Source organism: Pecten maximus, chromosome 1 (genome assembly GCF_902652985.1).
Source record: "Pecten maximus chromosome 1, xPecMax1.1, whole genome shotgun sequence".
NCBI classification, from domain to species: Eukaryota; Metazoa; Mollusca; class Bivalvia; order Pectinida; family Pectinidae; genus Pecten; species Pecten maximus.
In genome coordinates, this window is record NC_047015.1 from 984188 (window position 1) to 1010916 (window position 26729).

The 26729-nt window shown below is 38.2% G+C and overlaps 1 protein-coding gene across 1 annotated transcript in view; it reads left to right on the plus strand.

Annotated features, from left to right (window-relative positions):
- Window positions 1–26729, plus strand: part of LOC117339825 (proprotein convertase subtilisin/kexin type 5-like) — a 41159-nt gene that overhangs the window by 1562 nt on the left and 12868 nt on the right. Inside the window, exons 3-23 of the mRNA XM_033901536.1 lie at window positions 223–363; window positions 499–594; window positions 814–1023; window positions 1435–1696; window positions 3123–3216; window positions 3524–3620; window positions 5600–5833; window positions 6299–6460; window positions 8700–8786; window positions 12333–12488; window positions 13748–13912; window positions 15781–15942; window positions 16075–16242; window positions 17271–17432; window positions 18841–19008; window positions 19595–19756; window positions 19852–20010; window positions 21855–22022; window positions 22378–22548; window positions 24470–24520; window positions 24900–25064. Coding sequence (XP_033757427.1) covers window positions 223–363; window positions 499–594; window positions 814–1023; window positions 1435–1696; window positions 3123–3216; window positions 3524–3620; window positions 5600–5833; window positions 6299–6460; window positions 8700–8786; window positions 12333–12488; window positions 13748–13912; window positions 15781–15942; window positions 16075–16242; window positions 17271–17432; window positions 18841–19008; window positions 19595–19756; window positions 19852–20010; window positions 21855–22022; window positions 22378–22548; window positions 24470–24520; window positions 24900–25064 — 3240 coding nt within the window. The remainder of the gene's footprint in view (window positions 1–222; window positions 364–498; window positions 595–813; window positions 1024–1434; window positions 1697–3122; window positions 3217–3523; window positions 3621–5599; window positions 5834–6298; window positions 6461–8699; window positions 8787–12332; window positions 12489–13747; window positions 13913–15780; window positions 15943–16074; window positions 16243–17270; window positions 17433–18840; window positions 19009–19594; window positions 19757–19851; window positions 20011–21854; window positions 22023–22377; window positions 22549–24469; window positions 24521–24899; window positions 25065–26729) is intronic.

A 26729-nucleotide genomic window follows, 5' to 3' on the forward strand; every position in this document is an offset into this window, starting at 1 on the left:
ACCTTTAAATCTATATTGCTACCATGTTAACAGATATTCTGTTATTCATCAATGTTTGCAAAACTCAAATGTATCCTGATGTTATTTACTATCAATATTTAAGCCAATTTGGTCATTATTATGTCACCTGCTTCTTTTGTTTACATGTTTTCAGAAGGTTATGTTAATTATGCTGAGTAAAGGATTTAACTAAAAATGTTCAAACATATGGGCCATTTTCAGACAAAACACCACCTATACCACAGAACTGTCCTGGTGATATAATTGTACACAGCAACCCCAAGCCTGCGGCAGTTTCCTGGCCGGAGCCGAGCTTTATAGGATCAGCAGCGACAGGAGGAATAAAATCTAATTATAGAAATGGCAAGTAAAGGAACTTAAACATAACACTAGCAGATTTAATATCAGTCGAATAGATTTGGTCATCATTCTGTAGAGTAATTCTGGGAGTAAAAAACACATTAATCCAATGCCACTTGTGTATTGTCTGTTTGACAGGAGAGACCTTCCTGTGGGGGAAGTACACTGTAACGTACGAGGCCCGGGACGAAGCAGACAACGCTGCATTCTGTACTTTTGATATTTATGTCCAATGTAGGTATTAAAACTGGTGATGTTGTTGTTAGTCATTTATCCATAGTATGACTTTGCATGTTTCTGATTAACTTTGTGTAAAAAGGAATATACCTGCACTGTTTCCGTATATAAAGGTTTCATGTCTAATAACTTGTGATTTAAACTGAAATTATTAATAGACAAGGTCTCAATTACACGGTTTAAAGGCATTGGGACTGTATTTGTTTATTTTCTCAGATGATAGCTGCTCGCAGCCACGGAATCCAATAAATGGAAATCAGATTTGTGAGAATATGTACAGCCCATACCATGGCTGTACCATTGGGTGTATTGACGTCATCACACATACAATAGACATAAACACACCCAACCTCTACACTTGTGGTCCACTGGGTAGTTGGTACCCAGCCGACCGCTACCAGCAGCTTGTTTACCCCTCCTGTGGAGGTAAGTAGCCGCGGTCTCTAACATTGCTTCTATAGAATGAAACATTTTCTTCAGGTTGGTACGTTTGGACATGCGCATTGACTTGCATAAAGCATTGTTGAATTGACTTCTCCACAGAGTTGCTGAATTGAGTAAGAGTTTCCAAATTGACTTCTCCACATAGTAGTGGAATTGCACACAGTTTATCACTGTATATGAGGTTATGGTGTAGCCAGAAACACCTTTCAATTTTCCTGATGAAGGTGACTGGAACATCGTGCATAAATGTCCAGTTCGGATTACGATAAAGTCTAGTCAGTTTCACTCAAGCATTGAAATGATAAGACAAGGGTTGTTTCCTTGTTATACGGCTAATATTAAAATTCTTAATTACCTAATAACAAGTAGAATGTTTCATTTGATTTCTTGTAGAAATTGTTGAAGATGCCAAGAAAAGTTTAAACATCATTTTAACTTACCCTGATATGACCACATCCTACTGTAACGGAATTAAGAACACACTTGCCCAGAAAACTAGAGAAGCCATTGAAACTATCAACATAGCCTACAGCGGACATGTATGTCGCCAAGCTAACTGTGCTGATGTGGTCAGTACGGTGAGCTGTGGATCCAATACCTTTCGTCTACAAGATACCAGTGCATCCACTGTCACAATCAACATTCCCACTGCAGAGTGAGTTGTCTCCCTTCCTCATCCATTGAGTACGGATATGGTTATTGAAATTTTAATTTCGAATCTTTTCTTAGAATGACATTTGAAAATGTGAAATAATATCAATCTCTTTTATTGTACAACTCAAATATCAATACTTTTTACTTTTGCATAGGATATTGTGCATTGTAAGCAAAAAATTACTCTGAGTCAAGACGCAAATCTTTACATCATAAGTTGACATGTGTGTCAAATATGTATGCTCCTTCATAGAGATTAATTGTGAAAGTCAAATATGCTTACTTTTTCTTAAAGGTTTTAAAGTTTTGATAAAGTCTTTCAAAGAGTTTCTATTTTGTGATTAATTTAAAAATCCTTCAAAGAATTATAAATATCTACTCTTAAAAAACTAACAAAATAACTTACCTGTGGATATTCCGAGCATTATCGCAGATGTTCATGCGAAAGCTCCCGGAATATCCACAGGTATGGTTTGCAGCTACACATGTTTACGTCACCTGAGACGAAGTCTCAGTTACCTATTCTAGCCGCCTTTTGTCCATCGTCGTCTGTCGTCAGTCGTTCGTTGTCCGTTTGGAAACAATTTACATTTTCGACTTCTTTAAAACTGCTGAATTAAATTCGATTTTGGTAGTAAGCTTCCATGGCCCTGGTTCAACAACCAACATTAAAGCAAAAAGTTAATTATATTATCGCCACTCCCAAGGGGACTCAGGAGCCGGGCAATTAGGGGTCAAATTGACTGAAATTTTGAAAATCTTCTTCTCAAGACCCAAATAAGGTAGAATCAAATACTCTTCATAGATAGAAAAATGCTTCACTACAATTGTGAATTTCACGACACTTTGGTCTTATGTTTGCCGCTGGTGAAGGTGTAAACTTGACTATAGTTTATATAGAGAAATCACATTTTTCACTATGGTTTGTTATCTATATTGGAATTCATTCTAACTTGGTTAACAGTATCAGCATAATTGACAATTCGATTGTATGCACATTTTGGTCCTGACTGACCCTCAGGGGCTGATTGGTACCAAAAAGGGTCAAATTAAATGAAATTAAAAACAAAATATACTCAAGACCAACATAATGTAGCCCTTTATAGATTGAAGGGTCTTAAGATGCTTTACAAAAATTTAGAATTTCATGACCCTGGGGTCTCACGTTTGCCCATTGGGAGGTGGTAAACTTTACGATAGTTAATATCAGGAAATCACTATTTTGACTTTTACTTGTTTGATTTCTTTTGGAATAAACTTTTTCTTCGTTACAATTAGAAGTTTTGAAAAGCAGCTTGATGGTATGCAAATGTTGGCCAGACTGACCCAAGGGGCAATGGAGAAAGATATTTGAATATAAACGCCTGTATAGCAATTGTTAACACAGTTATCACACAAAGACAGTGTATTGATTGATAACTTTGTAGAGAAAAATGGATAAACACAGAAAATTCTGAAGTCTTCCTGGCTGCTGATGTGATGACGAGCTACATTTTAGAATCAAGCCTCTTTGATTTTACTGTGAGTACCTCAAGGAATCAAATATAAAAAGGTCACTTTGTTCTACATTTTGACCTTTAATCTATCAACGGAAATGTATGTCTATTATCAAATGTAAGTCATTTGACCTACATTAAAAAACATTTCAGTTCCTCTCTGTCTTGTTCACAGGGTCTACAAAGTACATATCAAATTAGATGGAATTATCTAAAAGTAAAATTGAATAAGTCAAAATGAAAGAAAATGATAAAAGGAAGTGTTATGAGAGCAGGATGAGAAATAAATATATTTCTTGTTCCTGTCTCTTAGATTGATGTCTTTGTTTTAGTCGTTTATCCCTGGAGGGAGGTTGGACCCAAATGGATTTTCACTAAGTGAGGAGAACACATGTGCTGGGAACTACACCGCCATCAATGGCCGATGTGGTATGTACACTAATCTTAACTCTCACAAATAAGTCAAACTACACTGTCATCAATGTCCGATGTGGTACGTACATAATTTTTCTCTCTCATAAATAAGTCAAATTTCACTGTCATTAATGGTGGTACGTACATTATTTTTTTCTCTCATAAATAAGTCAAATTTCACTGTCATCAATGGTGGTACGTATATTATTTTTTCTCTCTCACAAATAAGTCGAAATTCACTGTCATCAATGGCCAATGTGGTACGTACATTATTTTTTTCTTTCACAAATAATTCAAACAACACTGTCATCTACACTTACATGTAACCAAAGTTCTAAGTGGTCACTGACTGTTTGATTTATAAAATGATAATGAACAATCAGATTGTTTTTATAAATCACAAATTTAATTATTCATATTTCATTAAAGGAGGTATCAAATTATTACTATTGATTTATCTGATTGAAGCCGGTATTGCAGCCTACAAGACACTCACCCTCAAAAGTGACAGTCACAATCTCAATCAGTATCGCGTATGGCCTCCGCGTGCATTGATAACAGCTTTGCATCGTCGTCTCATTGATATAATGCAATTCTGTATGGTGTTTTGTCCAATTCTACTCCATTCAGATGTTATGTTTTGCTCCAGCTGACCAAGGTTCTGTTGATGGCCTCTTGCCCTCACTTTTATATTCAAGAGGTCCCCACCATGCTCAATGGGATTTAAATCTAGACTGCGAGCTGGCCATTGCAGACAACGTATGCTGTTGTTGGTCAACATTTGCTGCGTGGCCCTTGCAGCATGGCAAGGCGCATTGTCCTGGGCAAGAATCATTCCGCGGTTTCCTCTGATATGGGGTACCGCAACTTGCTGTAAAGCATCTGTTTAATACGAAGCTGCCGTTAAATTTCCTCGTATCCGAACAACCTGCGTCTTCGTATGCATGGAGATACCTGCCCAAATCATCACTGATCCGCCTCCAAAGTTGTCCCTCTGAATGATGCAGTTGCCATCATTCCTCTCACCTTTCCTTCTGTACACTCTTTTGCGGCCATCGGCAGTTTGGGGGTTGACTTTAACCTCGTCAAAAAAAAGAACATTGGCCCAGTCAGCTCTTGTGAATTGCAGATGACGCCTTGCCCACGCTAAGCGAATAATACGATGTCTTTGAGTCAAAAAAGGACCTACCCTAGGACGTCGACATGACAAATTTGCCTCCTTTAACCGAATTCTATTAGTTTGAGCACTAAAAGGTCTTCGATGTGTTCCACGGATTGTTCTTGCTGTCTCCGCAGCTGTAGTAAATCTTGGTCCGAGATGAGACCGTCTTATATTTAAACAATTATTACACATGTATCGCATGAACTTGTGTAAATAATATTAATTAAATTATAATTCTCATCATAGCATATACTTGCCTGCCTCGCAGAACTGCCAGCTATTAACATTCCAACTGCTCCACCTCTTTTCTCCGTGGTCAATTTTCCCCATCTTAAATGCTTTTTTGAAATGCCGATACACAGAGAGGTGACACGTGTAATAAAACGATATACGGGTACAGGGGCACGTGCAGTACATAGCGATAATAGGAAAAGGCATGGAAGTCATGGTTGGCTGAAGACGACACGATAAAATCCGTATAACCACCCGGAAACATGCTACGTGTTGGCAATGTTTTATACGCAATATATCTAGAAAACACAAGTCGTAGAAAATATAAGATACCAAATGTAAAGATGACCACTAAGAACTTTGGTTAAGTGTATTGCCGATGCGGTACGTACATTAATCTTTACTTTCACAGGTAAGCAAAACTAAACTGTCATCAATGGTCGTTGTGGTATTTACACTAACATTTACTCTCATGCAGCAATACCTGTGTATTTTGCATAGTGTCATGTTTGTATATATTGAAGTAAACATGACTGTGTGTATATTGAAGTAAACATGCTGTGTGTATATTGAAGTATAAATAACTATGTTTATGTTGAAGTATACCTGACCGTGTTGTTGATGTTGGTTGGAGATAATCTAAAGCGGATCTGTTTCTATCTTCATTTAACAGTTCGCTGTGGCCCTGGAAACTACTTTGATACGACAACCAGGACCTGTCTTGAATGTCCAGTAGGCGAGTACCAGAATGAATATGCTCAGCAGTCATGTAAGCCGTGTCAAGATGGAACATCCACTCGGTCAGCGGGGTCATCCTCACAGACACAATGTAAAGGTCAGATTTTAAAGTTGTCACTCTCTTTCGGATCGGTTTCTCTTCTAATCCCATGTGATCCTACTTTAGGTGAGGACAAGGTACGTTATTGGGGTTAGGATATCCAGTGTTCCTCCTTTAGGTAAATACCAGGTAAGTTATTTGAAATAGGACCTCAGTAGCCTCCAGTGGTCCTCCTTTAGGTAAATATAAGGTACGTTATTCGGGTTAGGGCCCTAGTAACCTGAAGTCGTCCTCCTTAAGGTAATATCTAATTTCAATATTCAGCTGAGTTTTTTGCTGCCAGAGAACCTATCCAACATAACAGTAACATCAGAATTATGTTCAATTTAAGACCAATTTTGACAGCTGGTGCTCGCATTCGGGCATTATCCCCTCATGGTATCCTTGTTTGTAACCAATCAGTTGTCAGTATTTTGTCATGTGATGCACATATGCTAAAAGCTAATTGATGTTACTTTACAGAAAGTTGTCCAATGGGAAAATATTTTGACACTAATGCAGATAAATGCATTGAGTGTAGTATTGGGTTTTACCAGGACAAAACCAGACAGTTCCACTGTCAACCGTGTGCCTCCGGACAAACAACCAGGGAAAATGGTTCAGTTTCCATTACAGCTTGTAAAGGTGAGGTTAAGATGTATGAGACAAAGACCACACAGTAAGCCTAAAACTGATATCACATTAGAAAGACGACCACTGGTATCACATTAGTCAGACCACCACTGGTAATACCGAGTCAGACCACCACTGATATCATATTAGTAAGACCACCACTGGTATCACATTAGTCAGACCACCACTGGTATCACATTAGTCAGACCACCACTGGTATCATATTAGTAAGACCACCACTGGTATCACATTAGTCCGACCACCACTGGTATTACATTAGTCAGGCCACCACTGGTATTACTTTAGTCAGACCACCACTGGTGTCATCCAGTCAGACCACCACTGGTATCACATTAGTCAGACCACCACTGGTATCACATTAGTCAGACCACCCCTGGTATCACATCAGTCAGACCACCACTGGTATCACAGTCAGACCACCACTGGTATCACCCAGTCAGACCACCACTGGTATCACATCAGTCAGACCACCACTGGTATCATCCAGTCAGACCACCACTGGTATCACATTAGTCGGACCACCACTGGTATCATCCAGTCAGACCACCACTGGTACCACATTAGTCAGACCACCACTGGTACCACATTAGTCGGACCACCACTGGTGTCACCCAGTCAGACCACCACTGGTATCACATTAGTCAGACCACCACTGGTATCACATTAGTCAGACCACCACTGGTACCACATTAGTAAGACCACCACTGGTATTACATTAGTCAGACCGCCACTGGTATCATCCAGTCAGACCACCACTGGTATCACATTAGTCGGACCACCACTGGTATCATCCAGTCAGACCACCACTGGTACCACATTAGTCAGACCACCACTGGTACCACATTAGTCGGACCACCACTGGTGTCACCCAGTCAGACCACCACTGGTATCACATTAGTCAGACCACCACTGGTATCACATTAGTCAGACCACCACTGGTACCACATTAGTAAGACCACCACTGGTATTACATTAGTCAGACCGCCACTGGTATTACATTAGTCAGACCACCACTGGTACCACATTAGTCAGACCAACACTGGTATCATCCAGTCAGACCACCACTGGTACCACATTGGAAGACCACCACTGGTATCACATCAGTCAGACCACCACTGGTATCACATAAGTCAGACCACCACTGGTAATACCGAGTCAGACCACCACTGGTACCACATTAGTCAGACCACCACTGGTACCACATTAGTCAGACCACCACTGGTATCACATTAGTCAGACCACCACTGGTACCACATTAGTCAGACCACCACTGGTACCACATTAGTCGGACCACCACTGGTATCATCCAGTCAGACCACCACTGGTACCACATTAGTCAGACCACCACTGGTACCACATTAGTCGGACCACCACTGGTGTCACCCAGTCAGACCACCACTGGTATCACATTAGTCAGACCACCACTGGTATCACATTAGTCAGACCACCACTGGTACCACATTAGTAAGACCACCACTGGTATTACATTAGTCAGACCGCCACTGGTATTACATTAGTCAGACCACCACTGGTACCACATTAGTCAGACCAACACTGGTATCATCCAGTCAGACCACCACTGGTACCACATTGGAAGACCACCACTGGTATCACATCAGTCAGACCACCACTGGTATCACATAAGTCAGACCACCACTGGTAATACCGAGTCAGACCACCACTGGTACCACATTAGTCAGACCACCACTGGTACCACATTAGTCAGACCACCACTGGTATCACATTAGTCAGACCACCACTGGTACCACATTAGTCAGACCACCACTGGTACCACATTAGTAAGACCACCACTGGTATCACATCAGTCAGACCACCACTGGTATCACCCAGTTAGACCACCACTGGTATCACATTAGTCAGACCACCACTGGTGTCATCCAGTCAGACCACCACTGGTATCACATATAACCTCTCAAAAAATGTAAATATCAAATGTAATAAATGTGCATAAGATTTAGGGATGCCCTAAGTTGGAATATGAAAATCGTTTTTGAGATATACACATAAAAAGAACACCAAGGTAGAGAAAGCAGCCTGTAAGGTACACTTGCTATTTCATATATTTAGACCTGTACTACCGGAACAACTTCACTGATTCAATCATTGGCCTTGCGCTAAAAAAGCAGCAATACTTGTAAGACTACAGTTTTGCTGTTTTAGACTGTTTGAACTAAGGTCATCTGCTATACTTCTATAATATATGTTACAGATGACTGCCCGTCTGGTAAGGAGCTCCTCCCTACCGGAGGCTGTGTGGAGTGTGCTACAGGGTCATACAGGACCCAAGGAGTAGAAAGTTTGTGTACATTGTGTCCTTCCGGAAAAACTACGGAGAGAAATATGTCAACTTCCATCAGCGATTGTAACATAAGTATGTCTTTATTAGATTAATTGTTAGTACAGTAATACTATATTACAGTAACGATATGGCGACAGTATATGTCTTTATTAGATTAATTGTTAGTACAGTAATACTATATTACAGTAACGATATGGCGACAGTACATATATATGTATATGTCTTTATTAGATTAATTGTTAGTACTTTGTCTACCGTTAATTAATTAATATTACAGTAACAATATGTCGACAGTAGAGTAATTAATATTACAGTAACGATATGTCGACAGTAGAGTAATTAGTATTACAGTAACAATATGGCGACAGTAGAGTAATTAATATTACAGTAACAATATGTCGACAGGAGAATAAAATAAAACATTAACATCATGTCTACCGTAGCGTAAAAAATTACATTAATAGCATGTCTACCGTAGAGTAATCAATAGTACATTAACATCAGTCTACCGTAGAGTAAAATAATACATTAACAGCATGTCTACCGTAGAGTAATTAATAGTACATTAACAGCATGTCTACCGTAGAGTAATTAATAGTACATTAATAGCATGTCTACCGTAGAGTAAAATAATACATTAACAGCATGTCTACCGTAGAGTAATTAATAGTACATTAACATCATGTCTACCGTAGAGTAATTAATAGTACATTAACAGCATGTCTACCGTAGAGTAAAATAATACATTAACAACATGTCTACCGTAGAGTAATCAATAGTACATTAACATCATGTCTACCGTAGAGTAAAATAATACATTAACATCATGTCTACCGTAGAGTAAAATAATACTTAACATCATGTCTACCGTAGAGTAATTAATAGTACATTAACATCATGTGTACCGTAGAGTAAAATAATACATTAACAGCATGTCTACCGTAGAGTAATTAATAGTACATTAACAGCATGTCTACCGTAGAGTAAAATAATACTTAACATCATGTCTACCGTAGAGTAATTAATAGTACATTAACAGCATGTCTACCGTAGAGTAAAATAATACTTAACATCATGTCTACCGTAGAGTAATTAATAGTACATTAACATCATGTGTACCGTAGAGTAAAATAATACATTAACAGCATGTCTACCGTAGAGTAATTAATAGTACATTAACAGCATGTCTACCGTAGAGTAATTAATAGTACATTAACAGCATGTCTACCGTAGAGTAAAATAATACATTAACAGCATGTCTACCGTAGAGTAATTAATAGTACATTAACATCATGTCTACCGTAGAGTAAAATAATACATTAACAGCATGTCTACCGTAGAGTAATTAATAATACATTAACAGCATGTCTACCGTAGAGTAATTAATAGTACATTAACATCATGTCTACCGTAGAGTAATTAATAGTACATTACAGCATGTCTACCGTAGAGTAAAATAATACATTAACAGCATGTCTACCGTAGAGTAAAATAATACATTAACAGCATGTCTACCGTAGAGTAATTAATAGTACAGTCTAGTGATTACATGAAGATCTACATCATGCCTAATGCCCAGTTGAGAAAAAAATGTGCTTCCCCATTTTCGGTTGAAAGTAGTAGAGAAGTTATTTTCACAGTATTTTTTAGTGTTAATCCATACTACCTGGGTCTTGGAGAAGGTAATTTTTAAACCAGGAATATTTGCAAAGTATGTGAGATTATTATCCCCTCGCGACGTACATATGTTCACTTTTTTGTCAGCGCTCTTGCGACTTCATTTTTGAACGGATTCTGACCAAACTTCATATATGGGTCCAGCATGGGAATACCTCGAACAAGTTCGTGTTTCAGGGTGCAAGGTCAAGGTCAAGGTCACCGTTACTATTTATAGAAAATCTTTGTCAGCGCTCTTGCAACTTCATTTCTGAACGGATCCTGACCAAACTTCATATATGGGTCCAGAATGGGAATACCTCGAACGAGTTCGTGTTTTAGGGCGCCAAGGTCAAAACCGATGTCACTGTTACTATTTATAGAAAATCTTTGTCAGCGCTGTAATGCGACTTCATTTTTGAACGGATCCTGACCAAACTTCATATATGGGTCAAGCATGGCAATACCTCAAACAAGGTCGTGTTTCAGGGCGCCAAGGTTAAGTTCAAGGTCACCGTTACTATTTATAGAAAATCTTTGTCAGCGTTGTTGCGACTTCATTTTTGAATGAATCCTGACTAAACTTCATATATTGGTCCAGCATGGCAATACCTCGAACGCGTCACCGCTCTTGCGACTTCATTTTTAAACGGGTTCTGACCAAACTTCATATATGGGAAAATGTTTATATATGCATTTAGATACACACATAATTATAATAACTATCAGGAAATGAAGTTGCTAGTGTGATGTGTAACCAGATACTGTTGAATGCATAACAATATCTACCATATTTATCTGGCAATGAGCCCATGCCTGATAATAAGCCCATCCATGTCTATTGCAGTTCAGTGCAAATGACAACTGATGTTATTTCAATGACCTGCAATAACCCCACCCCCTCCATTTTGCGTCAAAGTTCATGTGTTAGCACGCGAGGGGATTTGTATCGTTTGCGATGCCTTATTTAATGCTACTTCCAAAGGTTTTTTTAACCTTATAATATAATATTATTGTTTGTTTTAACAGTTGGTTGTTATTTTTTTCTGTTTAAACAGTTGGTTGTTATTTTTATGTTTTAACAGTTGGTTGTTATTGTTTATGTTTGAACAGTTGGTTGTTATTTTTTGATGTTTGAACAGTTGGTTGTTATTTTTTATGTTTTAACAGTTGGTTGTAATTGTTGTCTGTTTGAACATTTGGTTGATATTTTTTTAATGTTTGAACAGTTGGTTGTTATTTTCTATGCTTGAACAGTTGGTTGTTATTCTTTATGTTTTAACAGTTGATTGTTATTTTTATGTTTGAACAGTTGGTTTTTATTTTTCTATGTTTAAACAATTAACAGTTGGTTGTTATTTTCTATGCTTGAACAGTTGGTTGTTATTCTTTATGTTTGAACAATTGGTTGTTATTTTTTATGTTTGAACAGTTGGTTGTTATTTTTTATGTTTGAACAGTTGGTTGTAATTGTTGTCTGTTTGAACATTTGGTTGATATTTTTTTAATGTTTGAACAGTTGGTTGTTATTTTCTATGCTTGAACAGTTGGTTGTTATTTTTTATGTTTGAACAGTTGGTTGTTATTGTTTATGTTTGAACAATTGGTTGTTATTTTTTATGTTTGAACAGTTGGTTGTTATTTTTTATGTTTGAACAGTTGGTTGTAATTGTTGTCTGTTTGAACATTTGGTTGATATTTTTTTAATGTTTGAACAGTTGGTTGTTATTTTCTATGCTTGAACAGTTGGTTGTTATTTTTTATGTTTGAACAGTTGGTTGTTATTGTTTATGTTTGAACAGATGGTTGCTATTTTTTATGTTTGAACAGTTGGTTGTTATTGTTTAAGTTTTAACAGTTGGTTGTTATTTTCTATTTTTTTAACAGTTGCTTGTAATGCTGGATATAAGAGGGTAGGAACAGACAGTTGTATGGAGTGTCTAATAGGAACATACCAGCCAGAAAAGTGGCAGACGACCTGTCTGTCCTGTGGTGGTGCCCGGTACCGTACTGACCAGAATGGTTCTGTTAGCCAAAGTCAATGTAAATGTGAGTATGATGCACACACACCAAAGCTACAACGGCATTTGTTTCCGGTCAATGCTGTAGTTAATGAATAAGTCTTGTATCGACTGATAAGTATACTTATATTACTAATTTACACCGCCCTGTAGAATTTTTTTTTTTTTTTAATTTAGGTCAAAATTAAACAGTTTTTGGATCATCTAATACAATAGTAGATAGAGTTGTTTTAAGCAAGTCAACACCTAAACGATATAAGAAACGTTAATGTTTAACAAAAAGGAAATAATTATTGGATATATATATAGGAAGTTTCATGGTTCATTCTCAATGAATTACAAAATCTTTGTTCTCGCCCTCCATCTTTACAGTAAGTATCTGATACTCAGAAACCATTTCACCGTCTTATATATCCTGCTTTGCATAATAACGCAAACGGTTTCACGATATTATACAATCAGCGACCTGTTTTCAGGTAAATATGATGATTTATCAACTCGAAAAAATGATATTTTCCGACGCCGAAGGTCATCGCATTCACCTGAATGCAGATGGATAACTGCTTTATTATATGACAAAACTGCAACATTTTCATATTACAGAATGATTACCATTACTTGTGATAGGATTGATTAGATAATAGTGATTGACTGGAGAAAAGTTCAAAATGACAATAAATTAGACAAAATCAGTCCGGGAGCACATACATACATGTACATGTAAGCATGCATTTTTGACGTTACGGGTAGTGGGAAAGTTCCTTCTTACTATATTTTGTACGTAATCGAGTTGTTTGATTGTTATGTCATCCTTTACTGCGGATTTGACGTATCCGATTGCGGGGGGAAAGTCCCTTGTCACTATAATTGGGTACGAACTTGAGTTGTTGGATGGTTATATCACCCTGTAGCGCGGATTTGAGGTTGATATAATATTTTGAGAATCTTTAGAATTGGCCAATCAGGAAAGGGAAAACATCACATCACGTTAGTTTCGCGTACAGTTATAACGCGTTAGTTTCGGAGTAGTATGGAGTGCCAGTTTTGTGGTATGCACATATAGGCACTAAGGGGCTGAGGTTTGACCCTCATTAATCAGACATTTCTATAATTTCGTGGTTTACGTAGTTTTATCATTTTTTGACACTTTAATATTTTTTTCATATGTTCATATGTATTTACATGTATCTATCAGAACTCCGGTGCCAATGGGCATCTTGACTTCTTTGTAATCAATCTATAAGTCACCGGCTAAAAGTCAAATGTTTTTATGATGCCCAGTTTTCTGTGAGAGTGGCTATGAGGTGAAGAACAACACATGTGAAGCCTGCAGTAAAGGTTTCTACAAGGATAATAGCCTGGATGTGTACGGCACTTGTAGACCATGCCCAAACAACAAATTTACACAAAACAATGCCTCTACCTCCGAGTCGGACTGTACATTCTGTAAGTATGGCATCCGTTTATCAATACGTTTCTGCGATATCTAGGACTTTAGAAAGTGTGAATGGTAGGTGTTAATTGTTCAAAAACTAAATAGATAAAACAAACAACAGAAAAAAAAACTTTAATTGTAAGTTTAATTGTAAGCATAATAAGACAATTTACATTAGCATTATCTCACTGTCTAAAACGGAAGACTATGACGTTTTCTGCTAGGGATGTCAAACTTAGTGCATATACATGTAGTTATTACGTAGTTCGACATATGTTATTGATGTAGCCCTTTAGAATTGCCCTTACTCTCCAATCATCCTGAATGATGTAACTATTGATGTTTCCCCTTACTTTTCACTCATTCTGAATGATGTAACCCTTTAGATTTACAAATTACTCCCTATAATAACCCTGATTGATGAAGCCCTTTAGATTTGTTCTTTCTTTCCAATCACCCTGATTGATGTAATCCTTGAGATTTGCACTTACTCTCAAAACCCCCTGAATAAGGTACCCCTTCATATTTGCCTGTACTCTCTATTCGCCCTGCATACATAAAGATATCCAAACTGAGGACACCTTCCTATCTTGCACAGCTCTCCCTTGCCTTGACTTCTATAGCAGACATAGACAAAGTTATTGTCCAGTAGCAGACAGATAAAGACAAACTTGTTGTCCAGTAACTGTTAAAATGGACAAGGTTGTTGTTAAGTACTAAATAACTATAGACAAAGTTATTGTCCAGTAACAGGCATATACAATTTATTGACAAAGTATTTGTATATAGACTATATTGTTGTCCAGTAACAGACGGATACAGACAAAGTTGTTGTCCGGTAACATATGGATATAGACAAAGTTGTTGTAAAGTAACAGACGAATATAGACAAAGTTGTTGTCAAGTAACAGACGAATATAGACAAAGTTATTGTCAAGTAACAGATGGATATAGACAAAGTTGTTGTCAGGTAACAGACGGATATAGACAAAGTTGTTGTCAAGTAACAGGATATAGACAAAGTTATTGTCAAGTAACAGACGAATATAGACAAAGTTGTTGTCAAGTAACAGACGGATATAGACAAAGTTATTGTCAAGTAACAGATGGATATAGACAAAGTTTTTGTCAAGTAACAGACGGATATAGACAAAGTTATTGTCAAGTAACAGATGGATATAGACAAAGTTGTTGTCAAGTAACAGACGAATATAGACAAAGTTATTGTCAAGTAACAGACGAATATAGACAAAGTTATTGTCAAGTAACAGACGAATATAGACAGTTATTTAACAGACGAATATAGACAAAGTTGTTGTCAAGTAACAGATGGATATAGACAAAGTTATTGTCAAGTAACAGACGAATATATAGACAAAGTTGTCAAGTAACAGATGGATATAGACAAAGTTATTGTCAAGTAACAGACGAATATAGACAAAGTTATTGTCAAGTAACAGACGGATATAGACAAAGTTATTGTCAAGTAACAGATGGATATAGACAAAGTTGTTGTCAAGTAACAGACGAATATAGACAAAGTTATTGTCAAGTAACAGACGAATATATAGACAAAGTTGTCAAGTAACAGATGGATATAGACAAAGTTATTGTCAAGTAACAGACGAATATAGACAAAGTTATTGTCAAGTAACAGACGGATATAGACAAAGTTATTGTCAAGTAACAGATGGATATAGACAAAGTTGTTGTCAAGTAACAGACGAATATAGACAAAGTTGTTGTCAAGTAACAGACGGATATAGACAAATTTGTTGTCCTGTAACAGATGGATACAGACAAAGTTGTTGTCCAGTAACAGACGGATATAGACAAAGTGTTTGTCCAGCTGATAACACATCTTTATCCTTCTTTTCAGATAAATGTGGGCCAGGGTACAAGTCTAATGTGGCAGGCGATGACTGTGTCATTTGTCCTAAAGGTTCCTACCAGCCGCTAAGTAACCAGCAGTCGTGTGAACCTTGTCCTACTGACCAGAGTACACGACAGACTGGCTCTACCAGCTCAAGTCAATGCGATAGTAAGTTAATTTTACTTATCAGATTTTGGAAACAATTTCATTTCATTTTTATAAGATTTCTGAAGAAAGTGCAACATTCCTTTTTCATATCGTATCACTATGGTTGTAACATGTCTGTACACTGTTATCTAGCATACTGTGAGGATGGCAAAGAGAGGGACAGTGACGGCAACTGTGTGGAATGTCCTATTGGCTTTTATAAGGATAACAGTGTGGATCTGTTTATGAATTGTACAGCATGTCCTGACCACTACGTCACAGCCAATCCTAAGTCTGGAAGTATCAATCTGTGTACCATTCGTAAGTATAAACATGGTCTGTTCTAACAACTACGTCACAGCCAATCCTAAATCTGGAACAATCAGTCTGTGTACCATTCGTAAGTATAAACATGGTATGTTCTGACAACTACGTCTAAGCCAATCCTAAGTCTGGAACAATCAGTCTGTGTACCATTCGTAAGAATACAGATGGTCTGTCCTGACCACTTAGAGAGAAAAGATGATTTCATTGTAGTTGACATTACTTGGTTTAAGGTTACTGTCTCCTGGAGGTATGATGATGTCATTGTTTTACCTCCGCAACGAAGTTGGGGGGGGGGGGGGGGGGGGGGGGGGGGATAATGGAATCAGGTTGTCCGTCCGTCTGTAGACACATTTTGTGCGGACAACTCCACCTAAACCGATGGGCCGATTTCAATGAAACTTTACACAAATATAGAAGACCATGTGTAGATGTCCATCCTTCTTTCTTTTTCTCACAATTATGGTTGCTATGGCAACTGGTTACTATAAACTGGTTTTCCGATAAGAACCATAACTTTAAGTTTGTCCGGACAACTCCTCCTAAACCGAGGACCGATTCCAATGAAACTTCACACAAATATTAATGAGCAAGTGTAAATGTGCATGCCACTTTCTTTTCTTCAAAAGTATTGTTGCCTTGGCAACTGGTCACTATAAACTGGTTTTCTGATAAGAACCATAACTTTAAGTTTGTCCTTACAACTCCTCCTAAGCCGAAGGGCCGATTCAATGAAACTTCACTAGACTCTTCCAAAACATGTGGACTGATATATCGTCATGCACGGGTTATCTTAGTTAGCCTCTAATTAACAGTTCCATTTCACCATTAACTCGTGCAGATTGCGGGGGTATTAGTCAGCCATCCTGTCGACAGTTCTAGTTGTTTATATGAGTTATTTGTAAGTGATTATCTCTGTTGGATTTAGAGAAGTAATGATGTTATTGTAGTTTACATGACGTGGTTACTGTCTCCTGGAGACTAAGAGGTATGATGTAATGGTTGTTTACTTGGCTTGGTTTTAGGTAACTGTCCTCCTGGGTCAAAGAGGAATGCTGATGATACAACATGTCTTGGCTGTCCTGTAGGAACTTTCCAGAACTTGCCACACCAGAAGGACTGCCAGGACTGCCCCCACCTGCAGTCCACACGCCGTGAGAACTCCACCGCGCATACAGACTGCGAGAGTTAGTAGGCACTATCCTTGGTTGACTAAGAATGAACATAGGTGTAACTGTATGTTGACTAAGAATTGAAATAGGGGACACTTTATATTGACTAAGAATGGAAATAGGAGACATTTGATGTTGACTAAGAATGAAAATAGGGGACACTTTATGTTGACTAAGAATGAAAATAGGGGACATTTTATATTGACTAAGAATGCAAATAGAGGTCATTTTATGTTGACTAAGAATGAAAATAGGGGACATTTTATATTGACTAAGAATGAAAAAAGGGCACATTTTATATTGACTAAGAATGGAAATAGGGGACATTTGATGTTGACTTAAGCAAAACAAATAGGGGTCATTTTATGTTGACTAAGAATGAAAAAAGGGCACATTTTGTATTGACTAAGAATGAAAATAGGGCACATTTGATGTTGACTAAAAGCAAAATAATAGGGGTCATTTTATGTTGACTAAGAATGAAATTAGGGGACATTTGATGTTGACTAAAAGCAAACAAAAATGGGGGTCATTTTATGTTGACTAAGAATGAAAATAGGGGACATTTGATGTTGACTAAGAATGAAAATAGGGACAGTTTATATTGACTAAGAATGCAAATAGGGGACATTTGATGTTGACTAAAAGCAAAAAAATAGGGGTCATTTTATGTTGACTAAGAATGAAAATAGGGGTCATTTTATGTTGACTTAGAATGAACATAGGGGACATTTTATGTTGATTAAGAATGAACATAGGGGACATTTTATGTTGACTAAGAATGAAAATAAGGGTCATTTTATGTTGACTAAGAATGAAAATAGGGGTCATTTGATGTTGACTAAGAATGAAAATAAGGGTAATTTAAGTTGACTAAGAATGATAATAGGGGTCATTTTATGTTGACTAAGAATAAAATAGGGGTCACTTTATGGGGGAGTATGAGGTTAACCAGGGGTCATTCCATAGGGGATATTTAGGGAAGGAGGCACTCTCCTTAGGGTACTATAACTGAAAATAATTTGCATTCTGTGGTGGACGTTGAGGCTAAATATTGGTGCCAATTGAAGGGTGGAAAGGGCTGAGGATAAAATGTACAGGGTGAATTGGACCATTATTTGGGGCCATTGAAGATTGCAAATATAAGATCAAACACTGGAAGACTTTGTAAATATAAAGAGGTCATCCTTACACTGGTGATGGTGAAAGTAGAAGACTAACATTTTGTACTAATTAAGAAGTAGATGTTCTTCGTTTGGCACTGAGCTTGGACTCAAATTCACATATCAAGATGTATCTTAAACAGACTTGAATATACATGTACAGAATTCTCTTCAATCATTATTGATATATCTGAATCCATACTTTAGAATCTTGACATACGTAAGACTGGTGTTTAATTATTAGTTGTTTGGTTGCCAAGGTTACTGTCCAAGTGGGAAGGAGAAGCTATCAGGTGGTACCTGTCAGGACTGTGATCAAGGTTATTTCAAGGACAATGATGTCAATAAATTCTCTATGTGTACATTGTGTGGAAACGGCAATATCACCCCGGACAAAGCTACGGAGAAGGAAAGTCAATGTACAGTTGGTGAGTTATATGTGTAGTCTAAAGATCTAGCCTTTAAGATGCTAACTATTACATCAAATATGCCATAGTCCAAAGACCTAGCCCTTACAATACTATCTATTACGACAAATATGCCATAGCCCAAAGACATAGCCCTTACAATACTAACTATTACATCAAATATACAGTAGTCCAAAGATCTAGCCCTCACAATGCTAACTAGTACATGCTATCTATCATAGTCCAAAGATTTAGCTCTGACAATTCTAAGTATTAGGTTTGTACAAAAGCCTAAGGATCAAGACCTTACGGTGCTAAAGATTACATTAAATGTATCATAGTCTAAATATCTAGCTCTTACAATGCTTACTAATGCATCAAATGTATCAGAGTCTAAAGCCCTAGCCCTTACAATGCTTACTGACACCAAATGTATCACAGTCCAAAGATCTTTAAGCCATTTCAATGTCAACCATTATATTAGACTTCCTGACAGAAGGTGTTTCATCCTAACACTACCAAACTTTGATATCATTTTTTTAAGTAAAGCATATTATACATAGAAAATATATGTCCGTAATTAAACAGGGATTGTTGTGTATTCCAGCCAATTGTACCGCGGGAGAGAAGCGTGATGTCAACACCAATACGTGTAAGGCCTGTCCAAAGGGGTATTACCAGCCTGATAAATGGCAGACGTTCTGTGAGCAGTGTCCTCCACTAAAGACAACTGTTGGTACCATGGCAACAAGTGTCCAACAATGTATTTGTAAGTGTTTCTAAGAAACCCAGACATTCTACAATTATATCTACAGGTCAGACAGTTATAATCATTATATAATTTGATGAATTTTCTGTCTGCAGTACAATGTCCGGCTGGCTATCAGGATATCGGAGGCGTTTGTACAGAGTGTCCGCGAGGTTCCTATAAAGTTGAATCGGCTGCCACAACCTGTACCATGTGTTCCAATATGATGACCACAGAAGGCAATGGCTCTATATCTGCCAGCGACTGTGTGATCCGTAAGACATTTTGAAAATATTATACTACAAGTGAACATCTCCTGAATTAATGATTGTATGAATCAAGGACTTAACTAAACAGTGAGTAGGACGTTGTCCTGTGTTGCTTCCTGGTACGAGATATTAACTAAACAGTGAGTAGGACATGGTCCATGGTACGAGATATTAACTAAACAGTGAGTAGGATCATGGTCCTTGGTACGAGATATTAACTAAACAGTGAGTAGATCATGGTCCATGGTACGAGATATTATTAACTAAACAGTGAGTAGGACATGGTCCATGGTACGAGATATTAACTAAACAGTGAGTAGGACATGGTCCTTGGTACGAGATATTAACTAAACAGTGAGTAGGACAAGGTCCATGGTACGAGATATTAACTAAACAGTGAGTAGGACAAGGTCCTTGGTACGAGATATTAACTAAACAGTGAGTAGGACATGGTCCTTTGTACGATATATTAACTAAACAGTGAGTAGGACAAGGTCCATGGTACGAGATATTAACTAAACAGTGAGTAGGACATGGTCCTTAGTACGAGATATTAACTAAACAGTGAGTAGGACATGGTCCATGGTACGAGATATTAACTAAACAGTGAGTAGGACAAGGTCCATGGTACAAGATATTAACTAAACAGTGAGTAGGACATGGTCCTTAGTACGAGATATTAACTAAACAGTGAACAGGACATGGTCCTTAGTACGAGATATTAACTACACAGTGAGTAGGACATGGTCCTTAGTACGAGATATTAACTAAACAGTGAGTAGGACATGGTTCCTGGTACGAGATATTAACTAAACAGTGAGTAGGACAAGGTCCATGGTACGAGATATTAACTAAACAGTGAGTAGGACAAGGTCCATGGTACGAGATATTAACTAAACAGTGAGTAGGACATGGTCCTTGGTACGAGATATTAACTAAACAGTGAGTAGGACGTGGTCCTGTGTTGGTTCCTGGTACGAGATATTAACTAAACCGTGAGTAGGACAAGGTTCTTGGTACGAGATATTAATTAAACAGTGAGTAGGACATGGTCCATGGTACGAGATATTAACTAAACAGTGAGTAGGACATGGTCCATGGTACGAGATATTAACTAAACAGTGAGTAGGACAAGGTCCTGGTACGAGATATTAACTAAACAGTGAGTAGGACATGGTCCATGGTACGAGATATTAACTAAACAGTGAGTAGGACATGGTCCTTGGTACGAGATATTAACTAAACAGTGAGTAGGACATGGTCCATTAGTACGAGATATTAACTAAACAGTGAGTAGGACATGGTCCTTGGTACGAGATATTAACTAAACAGTGAGTAGGACATGGTCCTTGGTACGAGATATTAACTAAACAGTGAGTAGGACATGGTCCTTAGTACGAGATATTAACTAAACAGTGAGTAGGACATGGTCCTTGGTACGAGATATTAACTAAACAGTGAGTAGGACATGGTCCCTGGTACGAGATATTAACTAAACAGTGAGTAGGACATGGTCCATGGTACGAGATATTAACTAAACAGTGAGTAGGACATGGTCCATGGTACGAGATATTAACTAAACAGTGAGTAGGACAAGGTCCATGGTACGAGATATTAACTAAACAGTGAGTAGGACATGGTCCTTAGTACGAGATATTAACTAAACAGTGAGTAGGACATGGTCCATGGTACGAGATATTAACTAAACAGTGAGTAGGACATTGTCCTGTGTTGGTTCCTGGTACGAGATATTAACGAAACAGCGAGTAGGTACGAGATATTACGAGCAATGTGCTTCTACATCTTGTTGGTGATGATGAACAAGATAAACAGATTTATTTATTTTACAGCTGGCTGTGTTCCTGGCTACTATTTGAACCGGACTGTGTTCCCGATGGGCTGTAGGCAGTGTGGATACGACACATACCAAGATGAGAAGTGGCAAGAGACATGCAAGCCTTGTTCTGCTGGCAAAGTCACTCTTGATATTAGCTCCACCATGGCTTCCCACTGTGTCTGTAAGTCCTACTAGCACTGCATTGTCTATTTCAACGTTTGATTACGTCGTTTAAGATTTACCTAAATTCCTTCTTGAGTGCATTGTGTTTGGTCATTTGCATCACTGAAAGTAATAAAAGGACAAAACAGCTGTATGATGTCCCTAACATGGTTGACGAGACTTAGAAGAAAGCTGTTGGCGTTCCTAACATAGGCTGTCGAGTCTTAAAAGACATCTGTATGATGTAGTTTCAGTAATTATACAACATTTGCTATATATGTTACTATTAATTACACACATTTATTTGAAGGTGATATTAACATGAGCGTTGTGTTATGCATGTTTTATGTTTGTGGAAACATTTTGATTTTCAGTGGACTGTTCCTCAGGATCAGAATACAACGTCACGTCAACGTCCTGTGTTCCATGTATACGTGGCTACTACAGAAACAGCTCTGATCGCGCCCAAACCATGTGTCAAATGTGTCCCACAGGCTACATCACCGAGTCGACTGGTGCCACCTCTAAAGCCATGTGTAACATATGTAAGTTTCTAACCTTAGTAAAGAGTTCCTCGCCATCCAAGACATGTGTAACATATGTAAGTATCTAACCTTAGTTATGAGTACCACGCCATCCAAGACATGTGTAACATATGTAAGTATCTAACCTTAGTTAGGAGTACCTCGCCATCCAAGACATGTGTAACATATGTAAGTATCTAACCTTAGTAAAGAGTACCACGCCATCCAAGACACGTGTAACATATGTAAGTACTATCTAACCTTAGTAAGGAGTACCTCGCCATCCAAGACATGTGTAACATATGTAAGTACTATCTAACCTTAGTAAAGAGTACCACGCCATCCAAGACACGTGTAACATATGTAAGTACTATCTAACCTTAGTAAGGAGTACCTCGCCATCCAAGACATGTGTAACATATGTAAGTACTATCCAACCTTAGTTATGAGTACCACGCCATCCAAGACATGTGTAACATATGTAAGTATCTAACCTTAGTTATGAGTACCACGCCATCCAAGACATGTGTAACATATGTAAGTATTTAATCTTAGTTAGGAGTACCACGCCATCCAAGACACGTGTAACATATGTAAGTATCTAACCTTAGTAAAGAGTTCCTCGCCATCCAAGACACGTGTAACATATGTAAGTATCTAACCTTAGTAAAGAGTTCCTCGCCATCCAAGACACGTGTAACATATGTAAGTATCTAACCTTAGTAAAGAGTTCCTCGCCATCCAAGACATGTGTAACATATGTAAGTATCTAACCTTAGTTAGGAGTACCACGCCATCCAAGACATGTGTAACATATGTAAGTATCTAACCTTAGTTATGAGTACCTCGCCAACCAAGACATGTGTAACATATGTAAGTATCTAACCTTAGTAAGGAGTACCACGCCATCCAAGACATGTGTAACATATGTAAGTTTCTAGCCTTAGTAAGGAGTACCTCGCCATCCAAGACATGTGTAACATATGTAAGTATCTAACCTTAGTAAGGAGTACCACGCCATCCAAGACATGTGTAACATATGTAAGTATCTAACCTTAGTAAAGAGTACCACGCCATCCAAGACACGTGTAACATATGTAAGTATATAACCTTAGTTATGAGTACCACGCCATCCAAGACATGTGTAACATATGTAAGTATCTAACCTTAGTTATGAGTACCTCGCCATCCAAGACATGTGTAACATATGTAAGTATCCAACCTTAGTTATGAGTACCACGCCATCCAAGCCATGTGTAACATATGTAAGTATCCAACCTTAGTTATGAGTACCACGCCATCCAAGACATGTGTAACATATGTAAGTATCTAACCTTAGTTATGAGTACCTCGCCATCCAAGACATGTGTAACATATGTAAGTATCTAACCTTAGTTATGAGTACCTCGCCATCAAAGCCATGTGTAACATATGTAAGTATCTAACCTTAGTAAAGAGTACCACGCCATCCAAGACATGTGTAACATATGTAAGTATCTAACCTTAGTAAAGAGTTCCTCGCCATCCAAGACATGTGTAACATATGTAAGGATCTAACCTAAGTAAGGAGTACCTCGCCATCCAAGACATGTGTAACATATGTAAGTATCTAACCTTAGTAAAGAGTACCACGCCATCCAAGACATGTGTAACATATGTAAGTATCTAACCTTAGTAAAGAGTACCTCGCCATCCTAGACATGTGTAACATATGTAAGTATCTAACCTTAGTTATGAGTACCTCGCCATCCAAGACATGTGTAACATATGTAAGGATCTAACCTTAGTTATGAGTACCTCGCCATCCAAGACATGTGTAACATATGTAAGGATCTAACCTTAGTAAAGTGTTCCTCGCCATCCAAGACATGTGTAACATATGTAAGTATCTAACCTTAGTAAGGAGTACCTCGCCACCCAAGACATGTGTAACATATGTAAGTATCTAACCTTAGTTATGAGTACCACGCCAACCAAGACATGTGTAACATATGTAAGTATCTAACCTTAGTTATGAGTACCACGCCATCCAAGACATGTGTAACATATGTAAGTATCTAACCTTAGTAAGGAGTACCTCGCCATCCAAGACACGTGTAACATATGTAAGTATCTAACCTTAGTTATGAGTACCACGCCATCCAAGACATGTGTAACATGTGTAAGTATCTAACCTTAGTAAAGAGTACCTCGCCATCCTTCGTAATGCATGTCCTGGGTTTTCTTCTCATTTTTCAAGAAGAGCGATATTTGTGGGAAAATATGTATTTTCAGGTGAATTTCGAGAATGATTGATATGGTAAAATTAACAATGAGTGTATATGAATAATGAAGACGTATAATTACGTAATATAATTGTATATTTGACACAGTGGGTTGTACAGAGCACGGTACATACAGTGATACAGCCACAGCAACCTGTAAGGATTGTCCGATTGGGACGTACTCCAATGAGAAGTGGAGGACTTCCTGTATCTCCTGCCAGACTGGATACACAACACAGTTCACCAAATCTAATAACTCATTTGCTTGTCAAAGTAAGCTCTTACAATTAAAATATTCATATTTGTAGAGGTAGAAATCTGTTTAGAAATCTGCTCGCTAAATCCAAAAACTTATTTGCTTGTAAAATATGTTCTTAGCATTATATAAGGTCAACTCTTATTGAGGTAGATATCAGTTCACTAAATCCATCGACATAATTTATTGTCAAATGAATTTAATGAGGTAGCTGTTTTGTAATAATTGAGAAGAATCGAGATGCCCTCTGAGTGTTAATGAGACAGTGCTATTGGTCTCTTATAAAAAGGATTGTGATATCGGGACAAATCTAGTACAGTCCTGTTGTCTGATTGTTGTATCTGTGATGTTTAGGACACTGTGATGTCGGGCCATACCTAGCTAGTCCTGTTGTCTGATTATTGTATCTGTGTTGTTTAGGAGACTGTGATGTCGGGACATACGTAGCTAGTCCTGTTGTCTGATTGTTGTAACTGTGATGTTTAGGACACTGTGATGTCGGGACATACGTAGGACAATCTTGTTGTCAGATTGTTGTATCTGTGATGTTTAGGACACTGTGATGTCGGGCCATACCTAGCTAGTCCTGTTGTCTGATTGTTGTAACTGTGATGTTTAGGAGACTGTGATGTCGGGCCATACCTAGCTAGTCCTGTTGTCTGATTGTTGTATATGTGATGTTTAGGACACTGTGATGTCGGGCCATACCTAGCTAGTCCTGTTGTCTGATTGTTGTAACTGTGATGTTTAGGAGACTGTGATGTCGGGCCATACCTAGCTAGTCCTGTTGTCTGATTGTTGTATATGTGATGTTTAGGACACTGTGATGTCGGGCCATACCTAGCTAGTCCTGTTGTCTGATTGTTGTATCTGTGATGTTTAGGACACTGTGATGTCGGGCCATACCTAGCTAGTCCTGTTGTCTGATTGTTGTAACTGTGATGTTTAGGAGACTGTGATGTCGGGCCATACCTAGCTAGTCCTGTTGTCTGATTGTTGTATATGTGATGTTTAGGACACTGTGATGTCGGGCCATACCTAGCTAGTCCTGTTGTCTGATTGTTGTAACTGTGATGTTTAGGAGACTGTGATGTCGGGCCATACCTAGCTAGTCCTGTTGTCTGATTGTTGTATATGTGATGTTTAGGAGACTGTGATGTCGGGCCATACCTAGCTAGTCCTGTTGTCTGATTGTTGTATCTGTGATGTTTAGGACACTGTGATGTCGGGACATACGTAGGACAATCTTGTTGTCAGATTGTTGTATCTGTGATGTTTAGGACACTGTGATGTCGGGCCATACCTAGCTAGTCCTGTTGTCTGATTGTTGTATCTGTGATGTTAAGGAGACTGTGATGTCGGGCCATACCTAGCCAGTCCTGTTGTCAGATTGTTGTATGTGTGATGTTTAGGACACTGTGATGTCGGGCCATACCTAGCTAGTCCTGTTGTCTGATTGTTGTATCTGTGTTGTTTAGGAGACTGTGATGTCGGGCCATACCTAGCTAGTCCTGTTGTCTGATTGTTGTATCTGTGATGTTTAGGACACTGTGATGTCGGGCCATACCTAGCTAGTCCTGTTGTCTGATTGTTGTAACTGTGATGTCGGGCCATACCTAGCTAGTCCTGTTGTCTGATTGTTGTATCTGTGATGTTTAGGACACTGTGATGTCGGGCCATAC